The sequence below is a fragment of the Elgaria multicarinata genome, chromosome 23, assembly GCF_023053635.1.
Source record: "Elgaria multicarinata webbii isolate HBS135686 ecotype San Diego chromosome 23, rElgMul1.1.pri, whole genome shotgun sequence".
Taxonomy (NCBI): domain Eukaryota; kingdom Metazoa; phylum Chordata; class Lepidosauria; order Squamata; family Anguidae; genus Elgaria; species Elgaria multicarinata.
Genome location: NC_086193.1, coordinates 1,651,708 through 1,669,207, shown reverse-complemented (window position 1 = coordinate 1,669,207; position 17,500 = coordinate 1,651,708). Strand labels below are relative to the sequence as shown.

At 49.6% G+C, this 17,500-nt stretch overlaps 1 protein-coding gene across 1 annotated transcript in view; it reads left to right on the top strand.

Moving 5' to 3' along the window:
• The window catches only part of FBN3 (fibrillin 3), a 118,373-nt gene that overhangs the window by 84,132 nt on the left and 16,741 nt on the right, over window positions 1–17,500 (top strand). The window contains exons 36-52 of the mRNA XM_063146885.1: window positions 574–735; window positions 2,224–2,292; window positions 3,105–3,230; window positions 4,934–5,059; window positions 5,973–6,122; window positions 7,018–7,089; window positions 7,436–7,561; window positions 8,488–8,613; window positions 9,589–9,714; window positions 10,112–10,228; window positions 10,347–10,475; window positions 11,560–11,679; window positions 13,250–13,375; window positions 13,877–14,029; window positions 14,603–14,668; window positions 15,123–15,248; window positions 16,607–16,726. Coding sequence (XP_063002955.1) covers window positions 574–735; window positions 2,224–2,292; window positions 3,105–3,230; window positions 4,934–5,059; window positions 5,973–6,122; window positions 7,018–7,089; window positions 7,436–7,561; window positions 8,488–8,613; window positions 9,589–9,714; window positions 10,112–10,228; window positions 10,347–10,475; window positions 11,560–11,679; window positions 13,250–13,375; window positions 13,877–14,029; window positions 14,603–14,668; window positions 15,123–15,248; window positions 16,607–16,726 — 2,040 coding nt within the window. The remainder of the gene's footprint in view (window positions 1–573; window positions 736–2,223; window positions 2,293–3,104; window positions 3,231–4,933; window positions 5,060–5,972; window positions 6,123–7,017; window positions 7,090–7,435; window positions 7,562–8,487; window positions 8,614–9,588; window positions 9,715–10,111; window positions 10,229–10,346; window positions 10,476–11,559; window positions 11,680–13,249; window positions 13,376–13,876; window positions 14,030–14,602; window positions 14,669–15,122; window positions 15,249–16,606; window positions 16,727–17,500) is intronic.

Here is a 17,500-nt window from a genome sequence, read left to right as displayed (position 1 = left end):
CAGTTGCGCTAAGGTGCATTACTTAATGTGAATTAGCACTAGTGCGCAGTTGCGCTAAGGTGCATTAGTTAATGTGAATTAGCACTAGTGCGCAGTTGCGCTAAGGTGCATTAGTTAATGTGAATTAGCACTAGTGCGCAGTTGCGCTAAAGTGCATTAGTTAATGTGAATTAGCACTAGTGTGCAGTTGTGCTAAGGTGCGTTAGTTAATGTGAATTAGCGCTAGTAAGCTGCTGTGCTAAGGTGCACTTGTGAATGCAAACTAGGGTAGGCAAGGTAGTGCACTCCAGAGATTTTGGACCACAACTCTCATCACCCCTGACCATTGGCCATGCTATCTGGGACGGATGGGAGTTGTAGTCCAAAGCATCGGGAGCACAGCAAGTTGGAGAAGGCTGCCCTGGGGCTACTTCTCAACCATGCCTGAGTCTTTTGTGAAAAGGGATGTGGTCTGTCTTCACCCGAGGTACATCTTCTCCTTGTGCGGTTGAGGGTTGTGTGTGCGTGTGTTTTCACTTTTAATCTCTCTTCCTTCCTCTCTCTCTCTCTCTCTTTCTTCTTCCCACACCCCAGACACCCGTGTTGGGAATTGCTTCCTGGATACGCAGGACCGAGGTGATGGCGGGATCTCCTGCAGTGCAGAGATCGGGGTGGGCGTCACCCGGGCGTCGTGTTGCTGTTCTCTGGGCCGGGCCTGGGGGAACCCTTGTGAGCTTTGCCCACCAGCCAACACCAGTGAGTACGAAGCACGGGGTTTGTCACACAGTGTCCCGCTACCCCGAGCCAGACGTCCGACCACCTCCAACCTCTGCCTTTGCTTTATTTATTTATCTGGTGTTTACAATATTTTTACCCCCACTCTGCAGTCAAAAAAGGGTCCCGGAGCATCGGGCAAAGATTAATCATTTGATAGTCCCTGCCCTCTGATTCACAGCATGAAAGACACGACAGAAGAGGAAAAGGGAGGAGGAGGGAGGGAGGGGGAAAGCAAAACTCATGCACTTGTTCTTAGTTTCAAAGATTCCGGAAGTGTTCTCTCTGGCAGCCCCAGTGATTAAAGATGGGTCCACCGCCACCAATTAGCCAGCTGAAACATTCGCTGATCCATTTGTTGACCAATTAACACTGCAGTCCTACACACACTTGCCTGGGAGTAAGTCCCGTTGAACTTAACAGGACGTACTCCTGAGTAGAAGGGCAGAGGGCTGCACTGCGAACCTTGTGGTTCGAAAGGAAGCCCTCCGGTCTGACCCAGGGCTGTGGAGGATTCTTCTGGGACATCCCATAACTGCGGTCCTTGAGATCTCGAGGAGAGGTGTGAGATGCCGTCCACTGAATCCCCTACTCCCCAACATTGCTAGTTATGAAAGTCATCAGAAGGAAGGAAGGCCATTAAAAGAACTTCCTAACTAAGAACGGATGTCCGAGTTTGCTTCTTTCTTTCTTTTTCCTCCTCCCTCCTTCGGCATTTTCCTTTTGTGCCATGTCTTCTAGATTGTGAGTCTGCCGGCACAAAAAAGGGTCTTCTCGTCAATCAGGAAGCTTGTTTATTTGTTTGTTAAAAAGCATGGTTAAAATGCTTTAATTGAATTAATCAATAACACTAAAACAGTTCAGACAAAAAATGCAAAAGGAAGGACATTTGCAGAGCAGTCCGAATCGCCGAATGTTGACAACTGGACGAGAATGCAGATAGGGAGACATTTTTCTCCCTCTCTCAAAACACTAGAACCCAACGGGGTCCTCCCATGAAGCTGACGGGTGGGAGATTCGAGACAAATAAAAGGACTTCTTCACACAGCGCAGAGTTAAACTATGGAACTCACTACCACAAGATGTAGTGAGGGCCACCCATTTGGATGGCTTAGTTCCTGGAAGAGGAGAAGGCGATCCATGGCTACTAGCCCTGATGGTTGTGTGCTACCTCCGGTATCTGAGGCAGTAAGCCTGTTTGCCCCAGTTGCTGGGGAACATGGGTGGGAGGGTGCTGTTGCACCTTGTCCTGCTTGTCCATCCCTGGCCGATGGCTGGTTGGCCCCTGTGTGAACAGAGTGATGGACTAGATGGACCCTTGGTCTGATCCAGCATCAGGGCTCTTCGGATGTTCTTATGTTCGGATTTGGCACAGGTGCGCCTCCCTCCAGTTTGGGATGGGGTTCTGCCCTCCACCACCAGAGAGCTCAGGAGACAGAAAGCTATCAGTAACTTCCTTTCCCTCCGCAGCTGAATACAAGACCCTGTGTCCCGGCGGGGAAGGGTTCCGGCCCAATCCCATCACGGTCATTTTGGAAGGTAAGCCGAACGGGCCTCTTCCCTCATCCTTCCGTGGCCTCTGCGTCCCGGCCCACGGTCAGGCCACGACAGCCGCTAAAAACGACTTTTTGCTTGAGTTTGAAACCTCGCTGGGTTTTGAGAACTCCGGCTTGAAATTGGATTTATTCATGTTAGTTTTTAAAAAATATATATTCAGGTTTAAACTGCAAAATAATCCTGTTACAGGTGGATTTGTTTGTTTGGGAACACAGCTGGGTTGGGAGAAGTTGCTTCGGAGATTTCAGCTGGTTAGAATGAAAGCCAGACGGGGCCTCGGAGGTCATTTAGTCCACCCCTGTTGCCTTGGAGAGGGGGTCGTGTTTCCTTTTGCCCCCATCTTTTCATCACTTTCCAGGCCACAAACACCCTTGGGATGGCCACGATATCAAGTCCACCCCTCCATGTTTAGCCTGGAGAAGAGAAGATTGGGGGGAGACATGAGAGCACTCTTCAAAGACTTAAAAGGTTGTCCCACAGAGGAGGGCCAGGATCTCTTCTCGATCCTCCCAGAGTGCAGGACACGGAATAACGGGCTGAAGTTACAGGAAGCCAGATTCCGGATGGACATCAGGAAAAACTTCCTGACTGTTAGAGCAGTACGACAATGGAACCAGTTGCCTAGGGAGCTTGTGGGCTCTCCCACACTAGAGGCCTTCAAGAGGCAGCTGGACAACCCTCTGTCAGGGATGCTTTAGGGTGGATTCCGGCATTGAGCAGGGGTTGGACTAGATGGCCTTGTAGGCCCCTTCCAACTCTGCTATTCTATGATTCTATGATTCTATTTCTTTCAGACATTGATGAATGTCAAGAGCTACCCGGCCTCTGTCAAGGCGGCAACTGCGTCAATACCTTCGGGAGCTTCCAGTGTGAATGCCCCCTGGGCTACTACCTCAATGAAGACACACGCATTTGTGAAGGTACGGGGGCGGGCTTTACAGAGAGCGAACGGTGTGTTGTGCACAGCTATCACTCTGGGGCGTGTGGGGCGGAGGAGTGGAGAGAAAAACCGAAGGATTACAGTTTTTAAAAAATCCTGCCGGAGTTTCCAAATGTTAGGCCAATGAGGCAAATTTCCATATTCTAGAATTTCTGCATTATCATTATTATTATTATTATTATTATTATTATTATTATTATTATTATTATTATTATCTCTCTTTTATCACTCGTAGCGGTTTTTCTAGAACAGCCTTCCTCAACCTGGGGCGCTCCAGATGTGTTGGACTACAACTCCCAGAATGCCCCAGCCAGCTGGCTGGGGCATTCTGGGAGATGCAGTCCAACACATCTGGAGCGCCCCAGGTTGAGGAAGGCTGTTCTAGACGGACATGCCAGGCCTTGCGAAGTCATGCTGTCTTTTCCTGATTCAGGAAGTCGCTGACTATTGAGCACGTTTTAAGTACGACCGCTTTCTGGATGGTGGTGTGGATGTATTTTGGTAGGCCCAGTTTCTGAAGTTTTTAGTAGGCCCAGTTTCTGAAGTTTTTAGTAGGCCCAGTTTCTGAAGTTTTTAGTAGGCCCAGTTTCTGAAGGTTTTCTGTAAAAAAAAAAAAATGTGAAGATGATGATGATGATGATTTTCAATGTTGAAATGCAAAAATTTCCTCTAGGGACCTCTTTCTGAAGCAAGTGAAATCCTATTTATTTCTTTAGGGCGCTGAGATCCGAAACGTAAATCTTTAAAAATACATCATCCACAGTGCAAAAGCATTGACATAAAAAGATATAAGCAGCACACGCAGAGAGACAATATGTATTTTTATGTATTTTATCGTTGTAAGCTGCCCTGAAAGGCGGCCAAGAAATGTTTTAAATAAATAAATAAGAACTATTTTTTTAAAAAAAAAAATTGTGCCCATTCTAAAAGGATGAAACACCTCTCCTAAAGGTACACTACCCTGACTGGAGTGTTGGACTGGAGTCAGGAGATATGGGTTCAAGTCCCCACTCAGCCATGGAAGTCCACTGGGTGACTTTGGGCCAGTCACAGACTCTCAGCCCGACCCACCTCACAGGGTTGTTGTTGTGAGGATAAAACGGAGAGGAGGAGGATTATGTACACCGCCTTGGGTTCCTTGGAGGGGGGAAAAGGCAGGATATAACTGCAATAATAAATAAATAAAAATAAAATATAACTTGGCTATTGTCAAGAAGGGTTTGGAGCTACAATGTGCTAGTGGAAGGTTTTGTGTGTGTTTTGTACACTGGAATACATTTTCCCACCAAGAATTTCTCCAAAATTGAATTCGTCCCTTAAGCCATAAGAGGTTGGACACACAGAGACACACCCTTTGCTTTCGACGTTTGAACCGTTTCAAAGGGAGGTTTGCGCAAAGCGTTTGTGGGAACAGGCCAGACTCCAAAAAAACCCCACCTTGTTGCGCAAATGCAGCTGGAACTGTACTGAATGTGCTTCCCCTGGGGAGGTGATCCCCACGGAACTCCACAATGCTTACACCTGAGTAGACAGGCCTTGGATTGTGCGGTAAAGGAACAGATCCAAGGAACCTTGGGACGACCCTCTCGGGGCCTTGGAGGCGCGCCACCCGTTTCATCCTTTCAATGCAAATGTCGGTCTATGACGTGCCGAGTAATTTTCTCGTTTTTCGTGCCTCTTTAGACATTGACGAGTGTTCGGCCCATATCGGGATCTGCGGTCCAGGAACTTGCTACAACACATTAGGGAACTACACCTGTGTTTGCCCGCCAGAATACATGCAAGTCAATGGTGGAAACAACTGTATGGGTACGGAGCAGAGGAATGGGGAAATGGGAGGAGCGTCGTTAGGCTGGGTCTCCTGGGGCATCACCCCCCTATTCTATTTTCTTGTGCCCCGGATCTATTCCTCGGATCTGGGTTTTCCAGGGGGATCCCAGTCAAGAAAGATTTACCTTCCTTTCCCCAAATGCTGTGCCCACCCCATAAAGTCCCCCTTCGACATGGCAATTAACATTGGGGGGATTCCAATTAAGCTATTCGCCTAAGCTTAATTGCATGGGTGAGGTCAATTTTCCTCCAGCAGAGCAAGAGAGGAAAGTGGAAGGAGGAGGGCGGGAGAGATTTCAAATTCATTGTCATTGTAATGGAACTTACTGATTTGGGCTGATGCAAGTGAATTGCAGAGTTTATTTTATTGTTAGTGATTTGGTTGGCTTTGCCTCCTGCAAAATTTATATTAAAATCCAAGCAGTTATTTCCCGATGCGTAGATAGAAAGATATAAATTAGCATATGTAAATTTTATGCAGATTTATTATCATGGACTGGATGGACCAATGGATGGATCAGTAGTGGGCAGGTTTAGGGGTCTGAGGATGTAATTGCTGCAATTGCTGCAGAGAGAGAGAGGGAGAGAACCAAACATTTGATGTGTTATTATGTTAAGGTGCCCTTTGCTAACCCTGTGTTGCTAAGCCAGGTTTAAGGTCTTGCAAAGAGTTTTTGCTCCTCCAACTTACCACAGGGAGAGACATAGGCAATCCATTTGTTCAAATCAGAGCAATTTTGTGAGAGAAGCTGCTCTTTGCTAAACCTGAGCTGCTGGCCAGATTGCACCTAAGGTCTTGCAAAGAGAGGGCTTTTTTTCTCTCTCTCTCTCTCCTGCACCCAACCACAGTGAGAGATGCAGACAGGTTACCCACCAACTCTTTCTCTTCCAGACATGAGGAAGAGCCTTTGCTATCGGAACTACAATGACACGTGTGAAAATGAGCTGTCTTTCAACATGACCAAGAAGATGTGTTGCTGTTCCTATAACATCGGCAAAGCCTGGAATAAGCCATGTGAACCTTGCCCCACGCCTGCCAGCTGTAAGTGACCCATTTCCCCCTGGATCCTCTCAGAAGTGCAAGCAGGAGGTTTTCCTGTGAGTCCTCCAGTCACTGGACTCTTCCACACATTGTTGGCAGGTGCTATGGAATAAGCTTTGCAAGAGATGAGCTGGCCATCTCTGAAGCTGCAAGCATACTAGAAGGCCTCATCTACTCTCCCAGCTGATTAAAACAAGCCCTGTACGCTATCCCATCAGTTCGAAGCACAGTGCCTTTGTGAGTTAAGGTACACTTTGTTGAACCTGAGTTGCTAGCCAGCTCACGCCTCAGTTCTTGCAAGGAATATATTCCTCTGCACCCTGCCACATTGAGAGACATAGGCAACCCATTATTTCAAGGCAGAATAACTTTGCCAGTTAAAGTGCTCTTTGCTAAACCTGCATTGCTAGCTGGTCCACACCTAAGCTCTTGCAAACATTGCCCCCACATCCTGCCATAGCAAGAGTTATAAACAAGCCACTCGTTCGAAGCAGAGCTTTGCAAGTTAAGGTGCTCTTTGCTAAACCTGAGTTCACACCTGAGTTCTTGCATGGGGTATTTTCTCCTGCCCCCTGCCACAGTGAGACACGATAGGCAGCTCAAGAAATCGTAGCAGAGTGACTGCGAGTGGCCTTGCGCTTTGCTAAACATGAGTTGCTAGCCAACCCATGCCAAAGGTCTTGCAAGGTGTATGTTATCCTGCAACTAGCCACAATGAGAGAAGCAGAGAACCCTTTAGGTCAAAGCAGAATGACTTTGTGAGTTAAGGTGCTCTTTGCTGAACCTGAGTCGCTAGCCAGCTGACGCCTGAGGTCTTGCAAGGAGCGTTTTCTCCTGCATCCTGCCACACTGAGAATCATGGATGAGTCTATCTTGGCGCCTGTTTCTCTTGCAGCTGAGTACCAGATCCTCTGTGGCAACCAGGCGCCCGGATTCATCATCGACATCCACACTGGGAAACCCATTGGTAAGCAAAACCCCAAACACGGTCTCCTTTATTCATCTCTTCCACATCTAACTCCCCCTTCCTCCTACAACACGTATCAAGGGAGAACTGGTATGGTTGTACCATCCTTGCCAGTACTGAACCGGTATCACTACTCAGGAAAAGAGATCCTGGGGTCAAATCCAGGCTGTAAGAAATAGAATACAAACGGGGGTCTTTCCGACCCTACCAGAAATGCCGGGATTGAACCTGGCACCTTCTGTATGCCGAGCAGGGCCTTCCCCACTGAGCGGTGGCCCCTAACACAGGAGGGCCGACGTGTGAACTAGCATCTGGTCCTTTTCCCGCCTTGCCTCCTCTCCCGCAGACATTGACGAGTGCAGCGAGATCCCGGCCATCTGCACCAACGGAGTTTGCATCAACCAGATTGGCAGTTTCCGTTGTGAATGCCCCATCGGCTTCAGCTACAACAACATCCTGTTGATCTGCGAAGGTAACGGCGGGGCCAACAGGGAAAAGGCCCTACGGGGAGGGAGGCAAGCATGGGGTGGGGGGCGGTGTCTCAGCGGGAGGCCATGGACGGGTTGGAAAAGGTGGTGGCAGGGCAGCACCAAAGATAAATGTGTAAGGCGAGGAAAGAAATAGGGTCAAATCGTCCATGATTCCATCAATCTGGAATCATGGCAGACAGAAACAAACTTCAAAGTGATCTTGACAGGCTGGGGCGCTGGGCTGAAAACCACAGCATGAAATTTAATAGGGATCAATGCCAAGTTCTACACCCAGGAAAAGGAGACCAAAGGCACAGTTACGAGATGGGGGATACTTGGCTCAGCAATACTACAAACGAGAAGGATCTTGGAATTGTTGTACATCACAAGCTGAATATGAGCCAACAGTGCGATGTGGCTGTAAGAAAGGCAAATGCTATTTTGGGCTGCATTAGTAGAAGTATAGCTTCCAAATCCCGTGAGGTACTGGTTCCTCTCTATTCGGCCCTGGTTCGGCCTCATCTAGAGTATTGCGTCCAGTTCTGGGCTCCACAATTCAAGACGGACGCAGACAAGCTGGAGCGTGTTCAGAGGAGGGCAACCAGGGTGATCAGGGGTCTGGAAACAAAGCCCTAGGAAGAGAGACTGAGAGAACTGGGTATGTTTATGGGACAACCTTTCAAGTATTTGGTACAGCACCATGTACATTGATGGTACTACATAAATAAATAAATAAATAAATAAATAAATAATAAACACTTTGCAATGTTCGTAAAGGATCTGCTCTCCGGTTGAATTGGTGTTGATTGTGGTTAATAAATATATATTTTTCCCCTTCCCACAAAAAGGCCCCTGGAGTATGGGAACGTCTATCTGTGTCTGTGCAATGCCTGCCTCTCCACCTCTGTTTCTGCCTCCCCCACTGCAGACATTGACGAATGCAGCAGTGGAGAGAGCCTTTGCCAGCATAACGCCGATTGCCTGAATATCCCGGGCAGTTACCGGTGCGAATGTTCTGCCGGATACAAGCTGTCACCTAGCGGATCCTGTGTCGGTAAGATGGGAGCCGTTCCTTTGTAGCTTGGGCTCCGGGGCCCTTTGCTAGGTAGCCTCCAAGTGCAGGGGGAGGAAGCGTCCCCCTTTGTCTGGGGGCCGTGTGTCCGGGGGCCACGATCCCCCTTTGTCTGGGGGCCACGATCCCCTGGGGAGGACAGAAAAACGACGGGAAAACGAGAAAAGGGAATCGCGGTAGGCTCCGTTTTCATTCATTACCTCTTTCAGCCCGAGGTCCGGATGCAATTTCATCAAAGCTCCTGTAGGGCTTCCATTCCGGTAGTGGGCGGGGTGAAGGCTCAGGGGCGGAGCCTAAAATACGAGAAATGCCTGCATCGTTTAGCTTCAAGTCCTCCCTGCTGGCAAGTAAGCCTTGGGAGACGCGTTTCAACCTTTTCGAATGGGGGAACAGCAGCACCATCAAACGACGGGCGGTTGAGAGAAAGGGGCGGAGCCAGGGAAGGGGCAGGGCCTTTGGGGGGACCCCCGAGGGCCGGATTTGAGCCCCTGTGGTTCTTCACCCCTGAATGATGAACTTATTTTTAAGTTGGTTGCGATTCTAAAGCAGCTGTCGCTTTAGCGCTGTGAATATTATTTCCACCCCGCACGTACGCACCGAAGCCATCGAGATGGACGCGCATCTCGGTTAATTTCGGATTCCTGCCCTTGCAAGGCTCAGCCTGTGATGTGTCGTGACTGGTTCAGGGACTGGAGAGACAGAGAGCTCTCGTATAAAACAGGGAGAACACTCTGATAATCAGACAGGGGGGGAACATGCTAGGAGAAGCCGCTTTCTCCCAGCCTCAGTTTCTGCACCTGTAAAATGGGGACAGGATCGTAAAAGTGCCTTGCAAATTAGATGTGCTTTACGGAGAATGAATCAGAGTTTTTTTTCCCCTCTGCTTTCCGGAGAACCCCTGACCTGGGTCCCCTAACTTGTCTTGGCTGCTGGTTTTCTATTCTTTCCTGTTTCCAGGCCGCAATGAATGCCAGGAAATCCCGAATGTCTGTAGCCACGGCGACTGCGTGGACACGGAAGGCAGCTACCTCTGCCTCTGCTTCAACGGGTTCAAGGCCACCGGAGACCTGACGATGTGCATGGGTCAGTATGCCCCAAAGGGAAGGAGGGTTTGCCTTTAAAATCTACCCTGCAGGTTTTAAAACCGGAGCCAATCTGGTTTCAACTCTGTTTGGGGACTCCGGTCCAAAAAAGCCCGGAGCTAGGGATTACCGAGAATGGATTACATATTTCTCCAAAACAAACAGGCAAGTTTATGCCGGAGAGGTTGTGTCTGAGTGTCTGCCTGTCTCTCTCTCTCTCTGAAAACCCTCTCGCTTGCAAAATGCACTGCTCCAGAGCGCCATTTGAGACTCCCCAAAACATCTTGGCTGACAAGGAAATAGCATATGTGGAGGGGAGTGGGGGTCATACGCCAACGCCGTAGTAATATCAGTGTGACGTTGTCTCTACTTACATCCGGAGTTTTTGGCTCCTGCAGACATAGACGAGTGCGACCGGCAACCCTGCGGGAACGGGACGTGTAAAAACACCGTGGGATCCTACAACTGCCTTTGCTTCCCTGGCTTTGAGCTGACCCACAACAATGACTGCATGGGTAAGGGACCCCGGGGCAGAACAGGCATGGAGAGGGTGGGAGGGGGGACAGCTGTCTTCCGGGAATGGCCGCCCTCACTTCCCCACACACTCTTCCCCCCCCCCCCCACTCTCCGCAGACATCGACGAGTGCTCCTCCCTGGCGGGACAGGTTTGCCGCAACGGGCAGTGCATCAACAACGTTGGCTCCTTCCGGTGCCTCTGCCAAGAAGGCTACGACCACACGCCGGACGGCAAGAATTGTGTCGGTGGGTGCCTTTGGGATCGTCTCCCGAGGAGGGCCCTTAAAGGGAGAGGGCGTCCCAGTGGGCACAAAGAGCCCTTTGCCCGCGTCTCAGCTGGAGGGGAAGTGGCCAAGGGATGGAATAGGGCCAAGGCATCTCTTGCTATTCGCATGGCAGGGAGAAGTGCCCTTTGCTTGAGTCCCGGCTTGGGAAAAAGTAGCCGAGGACCATAATTGGGCAAAGGGCTCTGCCAAGGCCTCTCTTGTTCTTTACACTGTAGAAGAGGGGTATAAAGAGCCCTTTGCTCATGTGTCAGCTTGGGAGAAAGTGGACAAGGGATATAATGGGACAAAGGGCTCCGTGAAGGCCTCTCTTGTTGTCCGCATGGCAAGGAGCCGGGCATAGAGAGCCCTTTGCTTGAGTCTCAGCTTGTGGAAAAAGCGGCAAAGGGCTCCACTAAGGTCTCTCTTGCCATTCACACTCCAGGAAAACGGGCATAGAGAGTCCTTTGCTTCTGTCTCAGCTTGGGGGAAAGCGGCAAAGGGCTCCACTAAGGTCTCTCTTGCCATTCACACTCCAGGAAGAAGGGCATAAAGAGCCCTTTGCTTGAGTCTCAGCTTGGGAAAAAGTGGCAAAGGGCTCCACTAAGGTCTCTCTTGCCATTCACACTCCAGGAAGACGGGCATAGAGAGTCCTTTGCTACTGTCTCAGCTTGGGAAAAAGCGGCAAAGGGCTCCACTAAGGTCTCTCTTGCCATTCACACTCCAGGAAAACGGGCAGAGAGAGCCCTTTGCTTGAGTCTCAGCTTGGGAAAAAGCGGCAAAGGGCTCCACTAAGGTCTCTCTTGCCATTCACACTCCAGGAAGACGGGCACAGAGAGCCCTTTGCTTGAGTCTCAGCTTGGAAGAAAATGGCTGAGGTCCTTACACACCTGCACACATGCTGTTTGGGCTAAGCCACTTGTATCCTCGGAGCTGATGAAAATCCTCATTTGTGGAGCAAGGGCTGTGTGTGACAAGAGCCTCCCTGGGGGTTCTGAGTTGCTGGGCTTTGGGACGCCGATGCCGACGCAAAGTGCTGACCGTCCCCTTTGCCTCCTCCCTCGCAGACATCAACGAATGCGTCAGCCTGCCGGGGACGTGTTCTCCAGGGACCTGCCAGAACTTGGAAGGCTCTTTCCGTTGCATCTGCCCGCCTGGCTACGAGGTGCAGAACGACAATTGCATCGGTACGTGCGAGGGGACGCAGCTGCGCATAAGGCGAGCCGCCTTCTTCCGAACCGGGCGCGTGGTCCACAAAACTGGATCCGAGCGCAAAGATCCATCTGTTCCAGTATCTCCTCCTTCTTACCGTAGCCAAGAGGATGCTTGCAGGGCGGCCCTAGACCGCTGTCTCCTGCAGTCTGCGTCCGTCAGCAGAAGCTAACAGCTGACAGCTAATTCATTCATTATATTCATTCATTATATTATCCTGGTTGTGCTTTTTGTACTGTATTTTGTAATTGTGCTTTTAACCTGCCTGGTTGTTTTATTGTGGTTTTAATTTTTGTGAACCGCCCAGAGAGCTTCGGCTATTGGGCGGTATAGAAATGTAATAAATAAATAAATGAAATAAATAAATGTACCGGCTTATAGCCAAAGCTCTCTGGCCGGTTCACCAATTTTTTTTAAAAAAAAACCCGTTGAAATTGCCTTATCCCAGGGCAGCTACACTTTCGGAGGCAGGAAACAACTTTTCTGTTTCTCGGCAGGCCTTCGGGAATACTCCGGACCTGTGTTAATGTATTGGGGGGGGTTAATTGCGATTTGCTTGTTAACATTTTTAGAATTACAGGGGTTTAATTCTATTTGAAGTTATGTGAATTTAAATTGGTTTTAATTGTATTTAAATACAATTAATTTAAATTGTTTTAATTGTATATGTTTTAATCTCGTAAACCGCGGGATATAATAATAATAATTTTCATTGCATTTATATACCGCCCCATAGCCGAAGCTCTCTGGGCATTTTACAAAGATTAAAAACAGTGAACATTAAAAACAAATATACAAAATTCAAAACCATGAAAAGCATAAAAAACAGACAATACTCATTTAAAAACAACTATTCTGGGGTCAGAATAATAATAATAATAATAATAATAATAATAATAATAATAATAATAATAATAATAATAATAATAGAAGAAAGGAACCTCTCGTGCAAGCACTGAGTCATTACTGACTCTTGGAGGGACGCCAGCTTTCGCTGATGTTTTCTTGGCAGGCCTTATAGCGGGGTGGTTCGCCGTTGCCTTCCCCGGCCGTGATTACCTTTCCCCTAGCTAGCTGGGTACTCATTTTACCGACCTCGGGAGGATGGAAGGCTGAGTCGACCCGAGCCGGCTGCCTGAACCCAGCTTCCACTGGGATCAAACTCAGGCCGTGGGGAGAGTTTCAGCTGCAGAAACTGTTGCTTTACCGCTCTGCGCCACATGAGGCTCTCATAATAATAATAATAATAATAATAATAATAATAATAATAATAATAATAATACAAAGTACAAAAACATTTACATAAGAGCATATCAACAGACAGCACGCAGGCAGACAACATGTATGTGAAAACACTTTATTTTAAAAAATGGGGGGAAAACACATCATGGTTGATTTTGTGGGTTTCTGCCCACAAAGCAATGGCTCTATCTCTGAGCTACGGCTCCTTGCCGTTCCCCGAAACGTGGCTTTCTCTGGCCGAAGCCCAGGCCAAGAAGGGGAGGGTCCATTCCGTGGCGCTAACCCTTTTGTGCGGGGTTGCAGACATCAACGAATGCGAGGAGGAACCCAACATCTGCCTCTTCGGGACCTGCACCAACACGCCCGGAACGTTCCAATGCATCTGCCCGCCTGGATTCGTCCTCTCTGACAACGGACGCCGCTGCTTTGGTGAGTCCTTCCACAGCGCCGTTGCGGCCTCCAGTCGGCATATGCCTTGCAGCAGGGGGGTGGGGGAGATGACCACACCGGCTCCACCTTCCGTGAACCACATTGGCCAGAAGAAACCTCGGCTAGCTGGGATGCGCAAGGCCAGCTTGCCGGTTCTGCGGTACGGTAGGAATGTCAGGAAAACCCACAGCGGAACCTAGCGGGTTCGAATCTCGATGGATCCGACCCACAAATTCCACGCGGGCCTTCCTTTTCCCGAGTTGTACGGTTTCCTCAGGCCTGTGGAAAGGTTTGTTTTTTAACTGTCCAGAATCTTAGGCGAATTTAGTGGTAAAAAAAAATACTTAAAATAAAAAGGCGAGAAGGCGAAAAGACGAGAAGACGAAAGCAATTTTGCCCATTTCGTCTCCGGTCCCTTTCTTTGCCAGCCCTTGAAATGGGATTTGTTTACTCACCCCGCCCCACACACACTGATGTCCCCCCTCTCTCCCTCCCTCGCAGACACCCGCCAGAGCTTTTGTTTCACCCGCTTCGACAACGGCAAGTGCTCCGTCCCCAAAGCGTTCAACACCACCAAGGCCCGGTGCTGCTGCAGCAAGATGGCAGGAGAAGGCTGGGGAGACCCGTGCGAGCTGTGTCCGCAGGAGGGCAATGGTGGGTGCTACGCGGCCCTCAGACGCAGCGCCTAAGGGTGGCGAACTCAGCCCCCCCTCCCCGAGGCCAGGTCGAGCCCTCGGTTGCTTTAAGGGGCCTCTTCAAGCGTCGCTTTCAAATAGCCTTTTGGGAACTCAGAATGATCTCTCTCTCTCTCCACCTCGAAAACTGGCCGGTTGAGTCGATATCCCTTGACGAATTACCTCCCAACATTGAGATCTGCAAGTGGGGCATGCAACAACAGTCACGGCCCCATTTGGAATACTCCATTTCAGTGCTCCCAACAGCCAGCCATGCCCCTTTCTGGAGACTCCATTCCTCTTCTTCTCCTACTCCAGTTTTCTGCTCTCCCCATTAATACACATTCAGCATTCTATACCCAGGTTTTCTGAGATATCCCCCCCCCCATTTTTTTTTCTATTTCTGCAAACCTTGGGGTTCCTCATGAGCATGGTCCTGCTTTGGGTAATTAGCTGTCAGCCCTCTGCACGTTCATGTTCTGTGGTACGTATTCTGTTTTAAAAGAGAGAGAAAAGCACTCACGTTCGTTTTCCCTCCTGTCCCCTTCTGTAGTGGCTTTCCAGGAACTGTGCCCCTACGGTCATGGTGCTATTCCTGGACTGGGAGACACCAGAGAAGGTAAGGTGTTCCTCCTAAACCAAAAGGACTCCAGAGTCAAACCAGCAGCTAAGGAGATCCTTTGCTTTGAAATCGAATCCTTTTTTTTTTACTTGATGGTGTATCCATGAGTCAATTTCCATGTCCAAACTGACCTAAGGGCATTTCCGCAAACTCCAGGAATGTTTTTGTCCATTTTTCCCCCCCGCACGTTCTGCGATGAGTTCCGAGCAATTTGCGCAAATTTGGCCATCATTTGAGCAAATGGCAGAACAGGGGCGGGGTGTGTGATTTGAATCCTGCCCCCGAAATCCGCAGGCAGGCTCAAATTGCCACGGACTGAGATGGACACCGCACCCTGAACCAACTAGGACATCTCTTCTAATTCCATCCCCCAAATGGGTTTTCTAATAAAGGAGTGGGGTGGGTTAAAACGTATATAGTGCTTTATGACTTCCACGGGTTTCCCTTCCAGACGTTAACGAATGCTCGGAAAATCCGGGCATTTGCATCAACGGCGCGTGCATTAATACGGACGGGTCGTTTCGTTGCGAGTGCCCCTTCGGGTACAATCTGGACTACACAGGCGTGAATTGTGTGGGTGAGTGTGGGCAGCTACCCCACGGCCTTAACCATCTCTGGGCAGAGGCGGGAGGGGAAGACACACAGCTGGATCGTGCCCCATGATCGCCTTTTTCTTTGAAAATTAAAACTGTTCGAAATATTATCGACTATTTCAGCTTCAGTCCTCTACCTGCTTACCCAGACACAAGTGCAGTTTACTCCTGAGTACACGTATTTGGGATTGCACGGTTAAACAGTGATACAAGTCTGTAAAACCTCTGGCCTAGAATTACAGTATATCCCTTCCCGTAAGAAAAGCACAATGAGAAAGCAGATAGAAAGAATATATCTTGAATCACTCGGGCACTCAAGGCAGAATCCTCTCTGCAATGAGGCCGAGCAACCCCTCTCTTCCCCAGGGTTGAACTCTGCAAAGTACCTCTTCTGGATGTTTGCAACAAAAGGCAGGCACTGTGCTGATTGGCTGTACAAGCTGGGGATAGTGCTGATTGGCTGTACTTGTTGTACACCCTGCTGATTGGCTATGCAGCTACGGACAGTGCTGATTGGCTGTACTGGTTGTACACCCTGCTGATTGGCTATGCAGCTACGGACAGTGCTGATTGGCTGTACTGGTTGTACACCCTGCTGATTGGCTATGCAGCTAGGGACAGTGCTGATTGGTTGTACTCGTTGTACACCCTGCTGATTGGCTATGCAGCTGGGGATAGTGCTGATTGGCTGTACTCATTGTACACCCTGCTGATTGGCTATACAGCTAGGGACAGTGCTGATTGGTTGTACTGGTTGTACACCCTGCTGATTGGTTATGCAGCTGGGGATAGTGCTGATTGGTTGTACTGGTTGTACACCCTACTGATTGGCTATGCAGCTAGGGACAGTACTGATTGGTTGTACTGGTTGTACACCCTGCTGATTGGCTATGCAGCTGGGGATAGTGCTGATTGGCTGTACTCATTGTACACCCTGCTGATTGGCTATACAGCTAGGGACAGTGCTGATTGGTTGTACTGGTTGTACACCCTGCTGATTGGTTATGCAGCTGGGGATAGTGCTGATTGGCTGTACTGGTTGTACACCCTGCTGATTGGCTATGCAGCTGGGGATAGTGCTGATTGGCTGTACTGGTTGTACACCCTGCTGATTGGCCATACCCTGCTGATTGGTTGCACCCCGTCCCTGTGGTCTCATTGAGAAGGCACACACATCCATATCCTGATTTTGGTCCTCACTAAGGGGTAATTGAGCACAGCAGGTCTTACTTCTGAGCAAACACACCTGGCATTGCACTGTATAGTGACGTCAGCCAAACAAAACAGACTTGTGTTCCTCAAAAGCTAACCTGGCCCTCTCGCTTTCTCCTGCCATGGCCAGACACAGACGAATGCTCCATCGGGAACCCGTGCGGCAACGGCACCTGCACTAACGTGGTCGGGGGCTTTGAATGTGCCTGCGACGAGGGATTCGAACCAGGACCGATGATGACGTGTGAAGGTAAAGGACTGCCTTTGGGATGGCTGGCGGGGTGCGTCAAAAACACGCCCCGCGCTGAAAAAACAGCCCCGTTGGGCTCCCCCCCCGTACCGCGCCCCAGCCCTGCTTTCAACAAACCTGGAATCAGATGCGTGTCCTGACCGGGGAATTGGACTAGGTCAGCTTTCTCCCTGCAGCGGGTTGGACTACAACTCCCATCTTCCCTGGCGAAATGGGGGGTTGATGGGGGTTGTAGTCCGACTGAGCTGGAGGGCACCGGACGAGATGACCTCCAAAAAAACCTCCCTCCCAATCTAGAATTCTATGCATTGTTCACCAAAAATATCCACCACCACCCCTTCCGCTTGCCTCTTCTCTGGTCCGACTTGCAACTCAACTTCTGGCTGTTTCCGTGTGCTAGTAAGGGCTGAGCTGCACCTTACAATAAAACGCGCCTTTTGTTTTAAAATTGAGACTTTTATTTTAAAGGGAAAGCTACGGGGATCCCCTGAGCCGGAATGCAGACCCAGTGTGGGTCGGGCGGACTCCCGTGCTGGTTTCCCTTCCGAAAATGGTCTCGTTCTATTTTGCCCTTGACGGTTCTGTCCTCTGAAATCAGCAACTTCTGGGACAAAAAGAGGGGTGTCTTTCGAAGCACCCTGAAGGAGAACCTCACTGGGGGGGTGCATTTCAGAATAACAAGCTCCGTGAAATAACTAAACCTCCCCGTAGCCCAGTTTCTGGTTCCCAACAGTGGACAGCCGGGTACCTCCGGGATGCTCCCAAGCAGGGCAC